This window comes from Oncorhynchus masou, chromosome 6 (genome assembly GCF_036934945.1).
Source record: "Oncorhynchus masou masou isolate Uvic2021 chromosome 6, UVic_Omas_1.1, whole genome shotgun sequence".
In the NCBI taxonomy this organism is placed as follows: Eukaryota; Metazoa; Chordata; class Actinopteri; order Salmoniformes; family Salmonidae; genus Oncorhynchus; species Oncorhynchus masou.
Genome location: NC_088217.1, coordinates 60126429 through 60144529, shown reverse-complemented (window position 1 = coordinate 60144529; position 18101 = coordinate 60126429). Strand labels below are relative to the sequence as shown.

General features: G+C 41.5%; 1 protein-coding gene across 1 annotated transcript in view; it reads left to right on the top strand.

Annotated features, from left to right (window-relative positions):
• LOC135542364 (receptor-type tyrosine-protein phosphatase T-like) overlaps positions 1 to 18101 on the top strand; it is a 553030-nt gene that overhangs the window by 250862 nt on the left and 284067 nt on the right. The window contains exon 8 of the mRNA XM_064969287.1: positions 13288 to 13584. Coding sequence (XP_064825359.1) covers positions 13288 to 13584 — 297 coding nt within the window. The remainder of the gene's footprint in view (positions 1 to 13287; positions 13585 to 18101) is intronic.

The window sequence follows — 18101 nt, the reverse complement described above, 5'->3', positions numbered from 1 at the left end:
AAAAAGGCCTATGGCAGGCTACAACAGCACACACATGCACACTGAGCGTTTGTTACGGCTTTCTATGTGCGAAGGAGAGTCGGACCAAAATGCGGCGTGTAGATTACGATCCATGTTTAATAAACAAACGTGAACACGAATCAATACAAAAACAACAAACACAATGAACGTAACGAAAACCGAAACAGCCTATACTGTTGTAAATATACACAGAACAGGGACATCAGGACAATCACCCACGAAACACTCAAAGAATATGGCTGCCTAAATATGGTTCCCAATCAGAGACAACGATAAACACCTGCCTCTGATTGAGAACCACTTCAGACAGCCATAGACTTATCTAGAACACCCCACTAAGCTACAATCCCGATACAAAACACACCACATACAAAAACCCATGCCACACCCTGGCCTGACCAAATAAATGAAGAAAAAACACAAAATACCTCGACCAGGGCGTGACAGCGTTGATGATTGATCATGCAGATAGCAGAGCAGGTCGCAGAGAAACCACATTTAGACATTGCATATAATTGAACAGTTCCATTTCACGTGACGCTGTTCATTGAAATAATGTATTCTAATTTACCGGTTCCTCAACATTATTTATCCTGGGAAATGAGAATGGGTTTTGGCGGGAAATCTCGGTTTCCCGGCTCCCACTATTAAACCTTAATGTGAACACACATGTTTGCCTCCAGCTGTCCATCTCCCCTCCCCCCGCACACTCACACACTGTCTCCTAGTGGTTTGATGAACAGATCCCCTGTGGTAGACAAAAGTCACCCCCCCCCCGCACACACACACACAAAAAAACACACCACACCACAACACAGCACTAAACTATACATTAATTGCACTATAACGGTGACAATCGGTGCCCATAAACTGTTAGGGCCTACATAAAGCTGTCCCAACGCCAGAGCTTTCTTTTCAGCATCATGGAGTGATTATAAAAAAAAATATTATTAGAATTTTGTTACCTTTATATAGCTAGGCATGTCAGTTAATAACAAATTCTTATTTTCAATGACGGCGTAGGAACAGTGGGTTAACTGCCTGTTCAGGGGGAGAACGACATATATTTACCTTGTCAGCTCGGGGATTCGATCTTCCAACATTACCACCGCTACACCTGGCTATCATCGGAGCCTTGTCTGGCAGCGAAACAGTTCATTCAGCCTCATTTACTGCCTTTAAAAAAACATAGCTGATATGACCGACTTCCTTAATAAACAAATGTGGTTTCTACTGACAATTGAGATGTACAAACTATGGCATAAGGGGGCAATGAGCAGATAAGAGGCAATCCGTAAGAGGCAATCCGTAATTTTGATTAAGACATTAATGAGCGAGCTGGGACAGATGTAGTCAATATAACTATTTGTTCAGCACTTTTGAAATGTACAGAGACATAATTCAGAACATGGGTCATTCTTACAGTATAAGCAGATAGTGAAAGCTCTTACAATATTTAATTATTATATTTCTCTAAAACAGGCTATATGTGCACCACCAAGTCATTAGGCTAAACTGTATTCTAAATTAGGAGGGGGAAAGGTACCAAATGATTAGGCTGAGGCACATGGGCTACTAACAGCTTTCTACACAACATACACTTAGTATTACTTTCTTAGTTACAGTATACATATCTCCCTGGAATAATGTATGCAGCAGCATACATTACATTTTTGGACTTGTTGTGCTGTGCTCACTTGAACAGGAAAGTGGAGTGGTGATCCTCGTGGGCAAATTTTGTCATCAAAGTCTGGCATTCTCTGGAAGTATGGTGCTTTCAAGACAGCTGGGAACTCAGGAAAAACAATGTTGAATCATGACGTCAGTGATCTTCAGGTCGGAGCTCTAGAAAGAGGCCTGAGTTTCCGACTTGCAATTCCGAGTTGGATGACCATTCAAAATAAAATAAAACATTTAGTTCCCAGTTGTTTTGAACTCACTGAAGTCTGAGATTTCCCAGTTCCGAGTTTCTAGCTGTTCTGAATGTGGAAGCAGTCATGCTGGATTGACCGCATAAATGTTTGTCCTTTTAAGCTTGGAAAAGAGACCCTTAAACCCAGATTTGGACCAAACACCCACTCCACTAAATAGCAGGCTAGTGATCGCTTTGGAATGCTTGCACTTGGCCTCTGATTCCTTCTTAACCACTCATTGTTGAATTTGCAATTTCCATCTTGTTGTGTGATGTTTATGTCCATGAGCACCGATACATTTTATCTATAATTTTTCTTCATATGTCAAGAATGGAAAATAATTTGCCAGTAGATTGTTGATGTAATTCATGATGATGACTGCTTGCTAGCTAAGATTATTAAAGTATAATGTTGACATGATTATTCAAATCAAAGATATGGTAAATATAACGTGATTTGACTTCATTTTATCTATGGCCAATGACCTCAAGCCTTCTTGGATGGGCACTTCTAATGTAACCCTATGGCAGCACCCAAGGGGCTTGAATTGTCAAGATCTCCCCGTAGATTGCAGCAACGTAGTATTGTAGTATTGCAGCAACGTAGTATCCCCATGAGTGACAGAACACTGAGCCAATCACGCACCCAGCACCCACTTCTTCCGATAACAGATTAGCTTACAAGTGCACACAGGGTATACTAATGTTCAAAGTCTTCCCAGGTTCATACATACAATATACACATTTGTTTGTTCCCCCACACTCTAACTGAGAGAGTGAGGGTACCTGAGAATCTATCTGTGGACATTTGATGTATCATGATCTTCATTGTGAGAAGTCATTACTGGGGGAAGCAGCAAGTGAAGTGTTGTTTTCCTCCAGCAAGGCTAAATTATTGGAAAGAGTGCCAGTTTGATTGATTCTGAGGGGAAGGGTGATTGCTTTCTCAGCTCGCCAACTCTACTGGAGGGAAAGCGTAATAATATCCAGAAGGATCTCTCAATACAGACCCTTTTGGGGAAGGGTTGGGCAGAAAGAAGGCAGCAGCAGTGCTGGTGGAGGTAAGGTGATACAATGCTAGCTGTGTAGTCTCTGTCCCATCAGTCTATACTCTGCTTCCACCCCAATTTAGATTGCCTCTCTCTATCCCTCCCCCCACCACCACCATTCTTTTGTTTTGAAGTTGTTCATTTTGGAAGAAGAATCACACCATTTCTAATGTTTTGTTATCTTATCGTCCTCTTCCGCCGTGTTTCGGTTGTCCCCCCCGAAAAAAATCCTTGCTTCCACATTTCTCTTTTCTACCAAATGTAGTTGGTGCTGCACACTTGGGCAGGGCTCTGAGCCCGTGTGCTATATGGATCTCATAAAAAAAGAGAGCAATTGAGGGTTATTGAGCAGCCACTGAATAGAGCGGTGCACTTTTAATTATGAGAAACCAACCTTTTTCATTAGGACCTCACAGCTGTTTCTAAATGCTGTAGCAATGCTTAACGGAGAAATCCAGCCCTGAGAATGATATTGCCAATATATGGCATAAAAGGAGCACAAAGAACTTGAATACTATCTAGTCCTCATCTTCAGTATTTAATTATCTTGGAATCTCAATAAAACGGCACTTTTGATGCGTGTCAGTCAAATCTTAACAAAATCTTATCTCTATACAAGTACAGTTCATTTGAAAAGTATTCAGAACCCATTACTTTTTTGAAATTGTGTTAAGTTACAGCCTTATTCTAAAATTGATTAAATTGTTGTCTTTTTCTTCATAAATCTACACACAATAACCCATAATGACAAAGCAAAAACAGGTTTTTAAACATTTTTGTAGATTTATGAAAAAAAAAGAAATATCACAATTGCATACATATTCAGACCCTTTACTCAGTACCTTTGGCAATGATTACAGCCTTGAGTCTTCTTGGATATGACACTACAAGCTTGGCATACCTGTATTTGGGAGAGAGAGTTCAAGGGAGGCGGGGAGAGAGAGACAGCTGCATGTGAGCTCTCACATTTTGAAACATGTTTTTAAAAAAGGATAGATTTGAAGTTAGATCAACTTGGATTTTTTGGGAGGGACTTATGCGGGATGCTACCCTCCACAGCATGGCCTTTGTTCCAGATCAAAACTAAAAAATAACTACAATATAATTTTGGACAAAATTACTTGGAGGGATTACTGCGCCCAAGGACTCCTTTTTCCAAGATATACAGGGGGTGCTCGAGCAAACAAACAGCAGAGACCTAAGGACACCATCCAACCTGGAACTGAGTGAGTAGTGTTTGGTCTGATGCTATTTTGAAAGCTAAAAAGAAGGGAACAAATTAAATAAATGAAAGATAAAGTACATTACAATGATATATTTTACTTTATGGGGACTGAATGCTGAGTTAAAGGCTGCCAGGCTTGCTAGGACAGACCAGATCCAACTTCAATTAGCACCGAGGTGTGAAGTGAGAGGCATCGAGGCCTTTGCGCCCAACAAGTGGCAGGAAGGAGTCTATCGCAGCCTGCCCCACCCAAATCCAGAGGCCTTTGATGCCCCCTCCCACTGTTCAGAGACCATCTACTGGCATTTTCTACAAGAAATAAAAGCTTCTCCCAAGTTGGTGTGACACCAACTCCCATTGCATGCTGCACTGCTGCTTGGATTCCACCTGGCAGTCTGTTCACCGTCTTCCCTGGCCTGTCTCCACATCTGGTACAGGTACCTACCCACACCCCCCTTCTCTCCTGAGATTCCCTTGCCTCCAGCACACATGCACTGTTGGGGCAAGTGACTCTGAACTTACAATGGCTAGCCCCAATTTTAAAAAAAAATGCATTTTGCTATGTGCCTCATGACTCCTGCATGCTTTGTTGACTATGAACTTTCTTGTTAACCCAACTGTGGGACAAACTATTTTTGTTCCCACACTCAGGACTCTGACTCTCTATTGGTTTCACAGCCTTTTGGCCTCCCATCCTATTCTAACTACATCTCGACGGCTTTGTATTCATGTTACCTGATGAAATTGCTCTACAATATGATCTTGTTGCCATCTAATGCACATTCAAATGTCATAAATCAACACTGCAGAACTCTCTCTGTCCTCTGCCGTGCCTTGATTGTATTACTGCTGATGATATCTGGAAGTGCACTCAGGCTATCCAGAATGCCAAAGTTAGTTACTTTAAGGAAAAGTTCTCTCTGTGGTTCTAACCCCAAGAAGTTCTGGAAAACGTTTTATGACCTGGAGAATAAACCTTCCTCACAGCTTCCCATGTCCCTTAATGTTGATGATGTGGTTGTTACTGACAAGAAGCACATGGCTGAGCTCTTTAATCACCACTTCATTAAATCAGGATTCCAATTTGACTCAGCCATGCCTTCTTTCCCATCCAACATTTCCTCAAATCCCACTCCTATTGCGACGAGCTCCGGTGATCCTCCCTCTTTTTCCCCTGCCCCGCTACAAAGTTTCTCCCTGCAGTCGGTCACTGAGTCCAAGGTGATAAAGGAGATCCTTAAACTTGACCCCAAAGTAAACATCTGAATCAGATGGTTTAGACCCTTTCTGATTAAATAAGGTTGCTGCCCCTATCGTTGCCAAGCCTATCTCGGACCTTTTTAACCTGTCTCTCCTCTCTTGGGAGGTTCCCATTGTTTGGATGGCAATTTTCCAAGCAATGGGAAATGTATTTAAAGGGGAGATCAAGCTGATCCTAACTGTTATTTATATTTTGCCCCAACAAAAGTGTTGGATAAATGTATCAATAATCGGTTGACTAGCTTACAGGATGTCTATAGTATTCCCTCTGGTATGCAATCTGGTTTCTGCTCAAGTTATGGATGTGTCACCGCAACCTTAAATGTCCTCAAGGATGTCACCATTGCTCTTGATTCTAAGCAATGTTGTGCTGCTATTTTTATTGACTTAGCCAAAGCTTTTTATATGGTAGACCATTCCATTCTTGAGGGCCGGCTAATGAGTACTGGTGTCTCTGATGGGTCTTTGGCCTGTTTTGTTAACTACCTCTCTCAAAGAGTGCAGTGTATAAAGTCATAACATATTCTGTCTCAGCTACTGCCTGTCAACAAGGGAGTACCCCAAGGCTTGATCCTAGGTCCTAGATCTGCTCAATTTACATCAACATTGTTCAGGCAGTCGGAAGCTCTCTCATCCATTTATATGCAGGTGATACAGTCTTATACTCAGCTGGCCCCTCCCTGGATTTTGTGTTAAATGATCTACAACAAATCTTTCTTAGGTTCCAACAAGCTTTCTCTGCCCATAACCTTCTTCTGAAAAACTCCAAAACAAAGGTCATGTGGTTTGGTTTGAACAATTCCCCTCTCCCTGCAGGTGTGATTACTACCTCTGAGGGTTTAGAGCTTGAGGTAGTCACCTCATACAAGTACTTGTGAGTCTGGTTAGACGTACACTGTCCTTCTCTCAGCACATATCAAAGCTGCAGGCTAGAGTTAAATCTAGACTTGGTTTCCTTTATCGTAATCGCTCCTCTTTCATCCCAGCTGCCAAACTAACCCTGATTCAGATGACCATCCTACCCATGCTAGATTACAGAGACTTACTTTATAGATCGGCAGGAAAGGGTGCTCTCGAGTGGCTATATGTTCTTTACCATTCGGCCATCAGATTTTCCACCAATGCTCCTTAGAGACACATCACTGCACTCTAAACTCTGTAAACTGGTCATCTCTGTATAACTGTTGCAAGACCCACTGGTTTATGCTTATTTATAAAACCCTCTTAGGCCTCACTCCCCCCTATCTGAGATATCTACTGCAGCCCTCATCCTCCTCATACAACACCCGTTCTGCCAGTCACATTCTGTTAAAGGTCCCCAAAGCACACACATCCCTGGGTCGCTCATCTTCTCTGTTTTGCTGCAGCTAGCGACTGGAACGAGCTGTAAAAAAACCCTGAAACTGGTCAGTTTTATCTCAAAGACTGGATACTCTTACTGGCAGTTGTGGCTGCTTTGTGTGATGTATTGTCATCTCTACCTTCTTGCCCTTTGTGCTGTTGTCTGTGACCAATAATGTTTGAACCAACTTTTGTGCCCCTTCCATGTTGTGCTGCTAAAAATCCCCAGGGTCATTTTCGTGTTGGAAGGTGAACCTACGCCCCAGTCTGAGGTCCTGAGTGCTCTGGAGCAGGTTTTAATGAAGTATGTCTCTGTTCTTTGGTCCGTTCATCTTTCACTCAATCCTGACAAGCCTCCCAGTCCCTGCCGCTAAAAATCCCCACAGCATGATGCTGCCACCACCATGCTTCACAATAGGTTTGGTGCAAGGTTTCCTCCAGATGTGAATCTAGGCATTCAGGCCAAAGAGTTCAAACTTTATTTCATCAGACCAGAGAGTCTTGTTTCTCATGGTCAGTGAGTCTTTAGGTGCCTTTTGGCAAACTCCAAGTGGGCTGTCCTGTGCCTTTTACTGAGGAGTGGCTTCGGTCTGGCCACTCTACCATAAAGGCCTGATTGGTGAAGTGCTACAGAATTGTTTGTCCTTCTGGAAAGTTCTCCCATCTCAACAGAGGAACTCTGGGTTCTATCAGGGTACCCATCAGGTTCTATCAGGGTGACCATTGGGTTCTTGGTCACCTCCCTGACCAAGGCCCTTCTCACTAGATTGCTCAGTTTGGCCGTGCGGACAGCTCTAGTAAGAGTTTTGGTGGTACCAAGCTTCTTCCATTTAAGAATGATGGAGGCCACTGTGTTCTTGGGGACCTTCAATGCTGCAGAAATTACCCTTCCTCAGATCTGTGCCTTGACACAATCCCGACTCTGAGATCTACAGACAATTCTTTAGACCTCATGGCTTTGTTTTCGCTCTGACAAGCACAGTCATCTGTGAGACTTTATATAGACAAGTGTGTGCCTTTCCAAATCATGTCCATTCAATTGAATTTACCCCAGGTGGACTCCAATCAAGTTGTAGAAACATCTCAATGATGATCAATGGAAACTGGATGCACCTGATCTCAATTTTGACTCTCATAGCAAAGGGTCTGAATATTTATGTAAATAAGGTATTTTTTTTTACATTGTTTTGAATTTTGCAAAATGTCTAAAACCTGTTTTCGCTTTGTCATTATGGTTTATTGTGTGTAGATTGATGGGGAAGAAATATATTGAATCCATTTTAGAATATGGCTGTAACGTAACACAATGTGGAAAAAGTCAAGGGGTCTGAATACTTTCCAAATCCCCTGCACATGCCACAGACATACATACTATTAAAAAACTGTCTGCAGTGAGACTCATGAGCCTGAGGTAACTGTTAAGGGACAAAGTGTTACATTTTAAATACCTAGGAATCATTTTTGACTCTAACATGTCTGTCACAAAACAAATAAGAAAAGTATATGGAACAGTCAAACGCAACCTGGTAAATTTCTAATTTATCAGAAACCAAATTTCAATAGATGCTGCTAAGCTGTACCTGCACTTAATGATTTTGTCCCATCTCTCATACTGTATCACAACCTGGTTCCAAACTAGTCTCAAAGCAATGAAGCAACTTCAAAAACTCAATAAGCAAACTCTGAATGTGTTGGTCAAAAAACCAAACACCTATCACCACTGCAATATCATAACAAATACAACCTACTGAGCTTCTTATACCTTGCTGACATTGCTCTGCTGTTTAAGATCACTCATGACCTTGCCACACCACCTCTTAAGCAACTTGTTACATATTGCAAGGACAATACCAGGATGACAAGAGCTTTAACCAGAGGGAACCACTCATCTCAGGTTAGGTCCACTAAATTTCTCCAGACAGCTTTTTCAATCAGAGCGTTTGGATTATGGGACACCCTGCCAGTCAGTGTGAGAGAGTGCAGTACCTTTGCTATCAGTCATTGTAACGGTTTTCTATAGGTCGGACCAAAATGCGGCGTGGCTATTGCGATTCATGTTTAATGAAACAAAGTAAACACGAATCAAATACATATCAGGCCAAACATAGAACTAAACAAACTAGACATGTAACATAGAATGCCCACTCAGCTCACACCCTGACCAACCAAAACATAGAAACATACAAAGCAAACTATGGTCAGGGTGTGACAGTCATGTGAACATTAAGATATTCTGACTCTTAAGATGTCAGATACTGTAGGACCAAGGGACATTTAAACTCTGGTGCAATATTATCTTTATATTTTCTGTTTTATATTTATATTTTATTATATAGAGAATGTTATATTGTAGCATTGCAATTTTTAATTGTACCTTTATGTAACTAGGCAAGTCAGTTAAGAACAAATTCTTATTTTCAATGACGGCCTAGGAACAGTGGGTTAACTGCCTGTTCAGGGGCAGAACAACAGATATGCACCTTGTCAGCTCGGGGATTTGAACTACAGATCAAAATGAGTTATCTAGCTAAATCAGGGGCAATGCATTTGGACATGGTCCCTGACAAATAAATAAATAAACCGCCAGTTCAGGCAAATTAATCAATGGCTGTATTGATTGGCAGGGCTGTGAAAGGAGTCTGCTGGAGTAGTGAAAGAGTGTCAGGGAGCCACCGGGGTAGAGCCCAGCAGGTAACTAAGGTCAAATGCATGCTCCTCTCCACTACTCTTCCTCCCTAATTGTTCTCTACTCTAAAGGGTGACCTGTAGCCGAGAAATGGACAGTCCAGCCAACACAGTCACTTTAGCAGTCAGGAAGTGCACATCATTTTTGACAGATGCCCTTCAGCCTCTCCAGCACTAACAAACCACCAGGAGGTTGTCTGTTTGTGTGTGCGTGCATGTGTGCATGCATGTTAGAGTAATGTATCTGTGTATGCTTACGCATGTGTGTTTGTTAGAGTTGCACTCATATGCCCTCATTAAACTGAGATAGCAAACTTCAAATGATGGGGGTTTAGAATGGCACAGGTTGTGGATGGAGGCTTTTTTGTCATGGGGTGGAAGTGCTGGGCTACTGTAATAAAGGTCAAAAAACTCATTTGTGATTCCTCAAATAAGTGGGACTGGATTTTTCCTGCATGCTATGTGCACTCATGCATAGACCCACGCATTGCAATATTAGCTTTCCATAAGGGCTTGATGAAAGTGTAGGCTACAGAGATCTATTGAGTTGTTAAGAGCATGTATTGTAGCCTAGTCTATAACGTGACTCAATGTTACTCAAACAAATCTAGGTTCCATGCTCCACTGGAAAACACAGTGCACTTGTGTGTTCTTGTATTGCACCAAGGTTGCAACCCTTGTCAATATCTCTCACTCAACACGACACAAAAACATTGGATTCCGTGTGCTTTCACCGGCCCTTACATGTAAATGCCATTCGACCTTGTCCTGAGTGTATCCTCAGTTATAATTAGCTAGCAGGCGTCAATCTCTCGGTTTCTCAAACAAAGTCCCACCACCACATACATTTTGTTGTTTGACTATTGGTTTTAAGTGAGGGGGAATTGTTGAACATTGCAGTACCTGCTGAGGTACAATAGCTGTCGTGAAAAAATTAAGAGGGAAATTCTCGAGGCGTTGGCAATTGAAGAGATGATATGACGTAAGACAGGGAATTTTTACTCGGATGAAATGTCAGGAATTGTGAAAATCTGAATTTAAATGTACAGTTGATGTCTGAAGTTTACATACGCCTCAGCCAAATAGATGTAAACTCTGTTTTTCACAGTTCCTGACATTTAAACATTCCCTGTCTTAGGTCAGTTTGTGAAATATCAGAATAATAATAGAGAGAATGATTTATTTCAGCTTTTATTTCTTTTATCACATTCCCAGTGAAAAACTAGTTTTAATTACTCCAACCTATGTGTATGTAAACTTCCAACTTCAACCGTATTTGGCTAAGGTGTATGTAAACTTCCAACTTCAACCGTATTTGGCTAAGGTGTATGTAAACTTCCGACTTCAACTGTATGTAAATGTGATATTTCAATTTTAAATTGGAATACATTTGCAAACATTTCTAAAAACCTATTTTTACTTTGTTTTTATGGGGTATTGTGTTTAGATTGGTTAGGGGAAAAACGATTTTATCCATTTTAGAATAAGGCTGTAACGTAACAAATGTGGAGAAAGTCAAGGGGTCTGAATTCTTTCCGAATGCACTGTATCTGTTGGGGTCTGATCTTGTCTTTAGGAGGCTTTTGCTACTGAATATTGGGGGCACTGAGGCCATTATGGAGCATTCATATTCCCTTCATAATCATTGCGTTAATAATTTAATTAGCGTGCACTGTTATACTTTAGAATGTAGATATTGAATAATCACAATTTTGGGGTTTTTGGTTCGGTGCCATTTCCGACAGTAAGCTGTTTCAAATACAGCCACATCAGATAACATTTCCATCTTCCATTTTTGTCTTGGGGTTGTGATTATTTGTTGTTTGTTGATCCAGGGCTGTGGATTAAAAGAGCTACCTCTGCAAAATGACTGTGGACATAGTGTTAAGGTGGCGGGAAACGGCTTTAGAGTCCAGAAGCACTTTTGGGCCTACTACTTTGCTGTGCTTTGTGGGTTGCATTTGTCCCTCCAGTCCCTAAGGATAAAAGCCAGTGGTATCCTAGCCAATGACATTGACTGATCCTATTTTTATGTTTCTGTCTTTTTCTCTCTCCTTGCGCTGTTTACATTACCCACACAGTTGGCTATTGTGGGCACCCATTGATATGTTTATTGTTAGCAATTTCCACTTTGCTCTTTTGAGGAGTGGCCGTATGATGAATGTGGCGGCGTGTCAGCAGGGAGAACCGGGGCCGGCATTAAGATTGATTTCCATCCCCCCTTTTTCTTCTTGACGGAGCTCCCCAACGTCTGTGATTAATAATTCCCCGCTCAGCGATCACCGGTGCTGCTACCCTGAGCCCCGCACCCCTATCTGTGGTGGAGTCGGCCCACCCATGGCATAGCAAACCTCCACGGTGCCCCTTCTCAGTGTGTGCCAACCACTGCGACTGCCATGCACCTTGATAAATGAGATTTGAGTCATGTATAATGCTAGCCGTCTTCTCTCCATCCCTCCCTCACTCCTTCGCTCGGATTGGGGTAGATGGCTGAGAAGAGCTGGAGGAGGAGGAAGATGTAAGATAATTAAAACAATCCATTATTTGTCAAGATCTAGAGCAACTCAGGAGATGCCTTCATTGACTTAATTAACAACAAAAGCAAAGTTATAACTCAGGCTTCGCCGATTTGGGAAGATCCCCCTACTGGATTTTCCAGTCTGAAATTAGCAATGTTCTTGGAGCTGCTTTCCGAAATGAATCCAGATTAGCCTTAGATTAGCCTTAATCTGGGTTTTTGTTGTTCAGCATTATTCTCTATCACAGGGCTGTCCTTAGCCTTTTGGGGGCCCTAAGCAAGATTTGGTTGGGCCCCCCCACCTTGGACCCCTTCTTGATGTCAGAGAGAAATTTTATTTCCCTCAATTCTGCACATTTTGCCATGGGCCAGAGAGAAAGATTAGCAACCCACCCCCCCCCCCATTTTTGGAAGGAAGTTTGTTCTGAAGTGTCTACCCTATATCTGAGTGACATAAGAAAGATCAGGAAGCATTTGTGAAATCACATATCTCTAGCTTAAACTGGCAGGTGTTTATTTATTTATTATGCTGATTAGATTTCTGCAGGAGCGCTGACATCGATTTTAATAGTTTTTAAACAACCACTTCAAAAGGTTCAAGTGCTCAGCAGCCAAATGCCATTTGTTTGTGCACTTGCTTTGGCTTGTCCAGATTAAACGACCAGATTTCATCTTGTAAAATTAGACAAAGCCTTTAAATATCAACTCCCACTCAGACGCACTGAAACAGAACACAAATGGAAAGGCAGACTCGTCTCCCACCATCTTATGTGATTTAGCCATTGTTATTATCCAATCTAGGGGAATTAGACTGACCTTGAGGCTAAAGAGCTTTGTCATGCTTTCAGGCATGATGTACAGTATCGACTTCACCAAGTCGACTTCACTCGCAACATATGGAAGATTCTGCTGTGATAGCCCAGCGATCACCCATGTGGGGGTTAGTGGTTAGTGGAGATTTATGGAAGGCAGACAACTTGAACAAAGTGTATGATATATTGTGTCTGTTTCTGATCATCATTGCTAAATAACTAACTCTATAATACATCAATAGCAGTTCAAGTTTTTTTCTTCATGTGACTCAATGCTGCCCAACATCGGCTCATCATGTGAAATCCATGTGCTAAGTCTTGAACTTCCTGTTCAATCAGTTACAGGATCCCAAGAATACTAAGACAAATACTAATACCATTACTAAGGCAGTTCTTCTTCGTTTGCCAATGGTTGGATTCACAAACTCTAACCCCTGTTCCTCTCTTTCGCCTTCTCCCTTCAGACCCAGTCAACGGGCCTCAGAATGTCAATGTGGTGGACATCCGGGCCCGCCAGCTCACCCTGCAGTGGGAGACGTTTGGCTATGCCGTGACGCGCTGCCACAGCTACAACCTGACCGTGCAGTACCAGTACGTGTTCAACCAGCAGGAGTTTGCGGCCGAGGAACTGATCCAGACGTCGTCCCACTACACCCTGCGGGGTCTGAGGCCCTTTGTCACCGTTCGCCTTCGCCTGGTCCTTGCCAACCCTGAGGGCAGCAAGGAGAGCGAGGAGATCGTCAAGCAGACGGAGGAGGATGGTGAGTTTCAGTGTTTCTATCTTTAGAATGGTATTGTCCTGGTTCCACTGTCTTGTCCTGTTCCTAGTTCAAATACATGCATGGGGTGTACTGTAGACATGCTGCCTGTACACATAGGGATGGAAATTGCACTAGTCTGCTAGCCCAAGGCTAGTACTTTTTTGACCAAGCTAGTTGAACATGTGCCAAACTAGCCCGCCAGACCACTGAAATTGTATCATATGTCACAGATTGTTGACCCAAATGTTACCTGGGCTAATATTATAAATGGAGGTCTACTAGCCTGGCTAGTCAGCACCCAAATTCCATCCCTGCACATGCCAAAAATATGGCACTTTTCATTCCAGTAAACTGTCATCCTGTTCTGACCAAGGCCAAAATGTCAAAATAAATGTTTTTGATTTTTAAAACTAGGCTAGATCATGAGATGGCTTACAATAGCTGCCATATTAATGTTGCTCAATCCATTTACATGTATTCAAGCAGACAATGCTTTGCAGTAAAGGCACTAGCTTGATAGAACTGCAAGCTAATGGAAATATAGTAAGACCTTAATTGTTCCACTAATTAATACCACAATTATGATTGGTTACACTTGTAATAACTGTATAATGAGCGCTGATTATAGCCCTGTTATCCAACTATTACAAATCCAATATGACCACAGCATGTATTAATGAGCACAAATGAATACATTGTATGTGTATGACTGGATGTAATGTATAAACTACAACTCAGCAGACCTTGCTATTATCGATGCACTATGATGTCCTCATTCCATAAAGACTTTGGTATCTTTTCATTTATCATTGAGGGCGCATTATGTTTTTTAATCAAAACAGCCCCAACCTCCAACGGGGTCCCAAACTAGTTGAGAGTAGCAACACTGTGTTCATTGTTTTTAGCTAATAATATTTCATCTCTGGGTTGTAATTTTTGTTCTTAGCGGTGCTAATTGCACTTCTATGGAAATTATTTTAGTTTTATAGAGCTATGCACCGTCTCACAAATATGATTTCAATTTTAAAAGGCCCAATGCAGCCGTTTTTATATCAAATCATTTCTGGGTAACAATTAAGTACCTTACTGTAATTATTTCCAATCAAAATGTTCAAAAATGTACAAAAATAGCTTCTTATCAAAGAGCAATGTCTCAAGCAAGTATTTTGCTAGGACTGTCTGTGAGTGGTCTGAGTGGGGAGGGGAAAAACTGAAAACTAGCTGTTACTGGCAGAGATGGTTTAGAACTCTTTCTTATTGGTCTATCAACATATTTACTGCCTTCTGATGTCACCATGCATTCCAAAACTCCATCCCACCAAAACAGGCTGATATTTCAGGTGATCTTTTCAAACAGCTCTTACACTAAAAGGGCATTATTCTAATTTCCACAATGTCACAGTATTATTCCAACCTCATAATGTGGAAATATATATACTGAACAAAAACATAAATTGAACAGGTAAAGTGTTTGTCCCATGTTTCAAGAGCTGAAATAAAATATCCCAGAAATTGTACATGTGCACAAAAAGCTTATTTCACTCAAATTTAGAGCACGCATTTGTTTACAAAATTAGTTAGAAAGCATTTAAAAAAAGATAATCCATCCACCTGAAAGGTGTGGCATATCAAGAAGCTGATTAAAAATTATTATCATTACACAGGTGCACCTTGTGCTGGGGGCAATAAAAGTCCACTCTAAAATATGCCGTTTTGTCACACAACACAATGTTACAGATGTCCCAATTTGATGTAGCCTGCAATTGGCATGCTGAGAGCAGGAATGTCCACCAGAGCTATTGGCAGAGAATTTAACGTTCATTGCTCTACCATAAGCCGCCTCCAACGGAGTTTTAGAGAATTTGACAGTATGTCCAACTGGCCTCACAACCACAGACCATATGTAACCATGCCAGCCCAGGACCTCCACATTTGGTTCTTCATCTGAGGGGGTGCTGAGGTGTATTAAAGCCTTTTTTGTGGGGAAAAACTAATTCTGATAGGCTGGACGGGGCGGGGAGGACCACCCATGGCTGCACCCTTGCCCAGTCATGTGACATCCATAGATTAATGCCTAATAAATGTCAAATTTCTATTGACTGATTTCCTTATGTGAACTGTAACTCAGTCAAATCTTTTACATTGTTGCATGTTGCGTTTATATTTTTGTTCGTTATATAAAACACAGGAAAATCCCGTTCGACTGTACTGGGCCTTTTAAAAGGTTCCTCTTTCCCGTCGCTGATGAAACTGAAGTACACTACATGCACAAAAGTACGTGGGCACACCTTCAAATTTGTGGATTATGCTATTTATGCTGTTTGTAACTTATTTTGTACATAATGTTGATGCTACCGTCTCTTTTGGCCTGAAAAGAGCTTCTGGATATCAAAACAGCAATTACTCACCTCAAACTGGATGAAGATATAATAATATAATATTATAAGGATATAATATTTCTCCCAGACAAGGCCCAAATTCCCATCATTTGCATGAAGAAAAGAAGGAAATACAGGGGACGCAGGTCAGGGTGCTTTGTGAGAATTTGTCGGCGAGTGTGTAACCGGCCTCTAGCCTCCGTTCTATTGGCCAACGTGCAAATCATTGGAGAATAAACTGGTTGAGCTCCGTTCGAGCTAAACAGTTGGCTGGGTTTTCCGTGCAACGGCAGGACAAATCAGCTACGTCCGGTAAGACGAGGGTTGGGAGTCTGTGTCTATTTGTCAATAAAAGCTGGTGCGCAATGTCTGATATTAAGGTAGTCTTGAGGTATTGCCACCACAAACGAACACTGGCTCTAAGACCGCACTCAACAAACTGTATAAGGCCATAAGCAAACAAGAAAATGTTCATCCAGAAGTGGTACTCCTAGTGCCCGGAGACTTTATTGCAGGCAAACTTAAATCCGTTTTACCTAATTTCTACCAGCATGTCAGATGGGAATAAAACTCTAGACCACCTTTACTCCACACACAGATATATGTACAAGATCTCCCTCGCCCTCCATTTGGCAAATCTGACCGTAATTATATCGTACTGATTCCTGCTTACAAGCAAAAACTAAAGCAGAAAATACCAGTGACTCGTTCAATACAGTGGTCAGATAAGGTGGATGCTACCCTACAGGACTGTTTTGCTAGCACAGACTGAAATATGTTCCAGGATTCATCCAATGGCATTAATGTACATGTACATATCCCAACCAGAAGCCATGGATTACAGTTAACATCTGCACCGAGCTAAAGCTACCACTTTCAAGGAGCAGGACACTAATCCGTAAATTTATATGAAATCTCGCTATGCCCTCAGATGAACCATCAATCAAACAGGCAAAGTATCAATACAGGATTAACATTGAATCCTACTACACCGGCTCTGACTCTTGTCGGATGTGACAGGGCTTGCAAACTATTACAGACTACAAAGGGAAACCCAGCCGCGAGCTGCCCAGTGACACAAGCCTACCAGATGATCTAAAGGCATTTTATGCTCGCTTTGAGGCAATCAACACTGAAACATACATGAGAGCACCAGCTGTTCCGGACCACTGTGTGATCACGGTCTCCGTAACCGATGTGAGCAAGACCTTTAAACTCTCTGGGACGCTAGCATCCCACCTGACCAAAAGCCAGGGAAAATGCAGAGAGCCAAATTCAAATAAATTACTATAAAAATCAAACTTTCATTAGATCACACATGCAAGATAGAAAATTAAAGCTTCACTTGTTGTAAATCCAGCCAACATGTCAGATTTCAAAAAGGCTTTTCGGCGAAAGCAAACAATGCTATTATCTGAGAATAGCACCTCCGTAAACAAAGAGAAACCATATTTCAACCTTGCAGGCGCGACACGAAATGCAGAAATAAAAATATAATTAATGCCTTACCTTTGACGAGCTTCTTTTGTTGGCACTCCAGTATGTCCCATAAACATCACAAATGGTGCTTTTGTTCAATTAATTCCGTCGATATATATCCAAAATGTCCATTTATTTGGCACGTTTGATCCAGAAAAACACTGGTTCCAACTTGCCCAACGTGACTACAAAATATCTCAAATGTTTCCTGTAAACTTTGACAAAACATTTCAAACAACTTTTGTAATACAACTTTAGGTATTTATTTACGTAAATAATCAATAAAACTGAAGCTAGCTTTCTGGTCACGCGCCTCTATCTAACAGTACACTTCAAGTGACCCTCGTTCAAGATGGCCATACTTCTTCATTACACAAAGGAATAACCTGAACCAATTTCTAAAGACTGATATCCAGTGGAAGCGATAGGAACTGCAAGAAGGTTCCTTAGAAATCTGGATTCCCAATGAAAACCCATTGAAAAGAGTGACCTCAAAAACAAAAATCTGAATGGTTTGTCCTCGGGGTTTCGCCTGCTAAATAAGTTATGTTAAAACTCACAGTCATATTTCAAACAGTTTTAGAAACTGCAGAGTGTTGTCTATCCAAATCTACTAATAATATGCATATCTTATATTCTGGGGATGATAAGCAGGCAGTT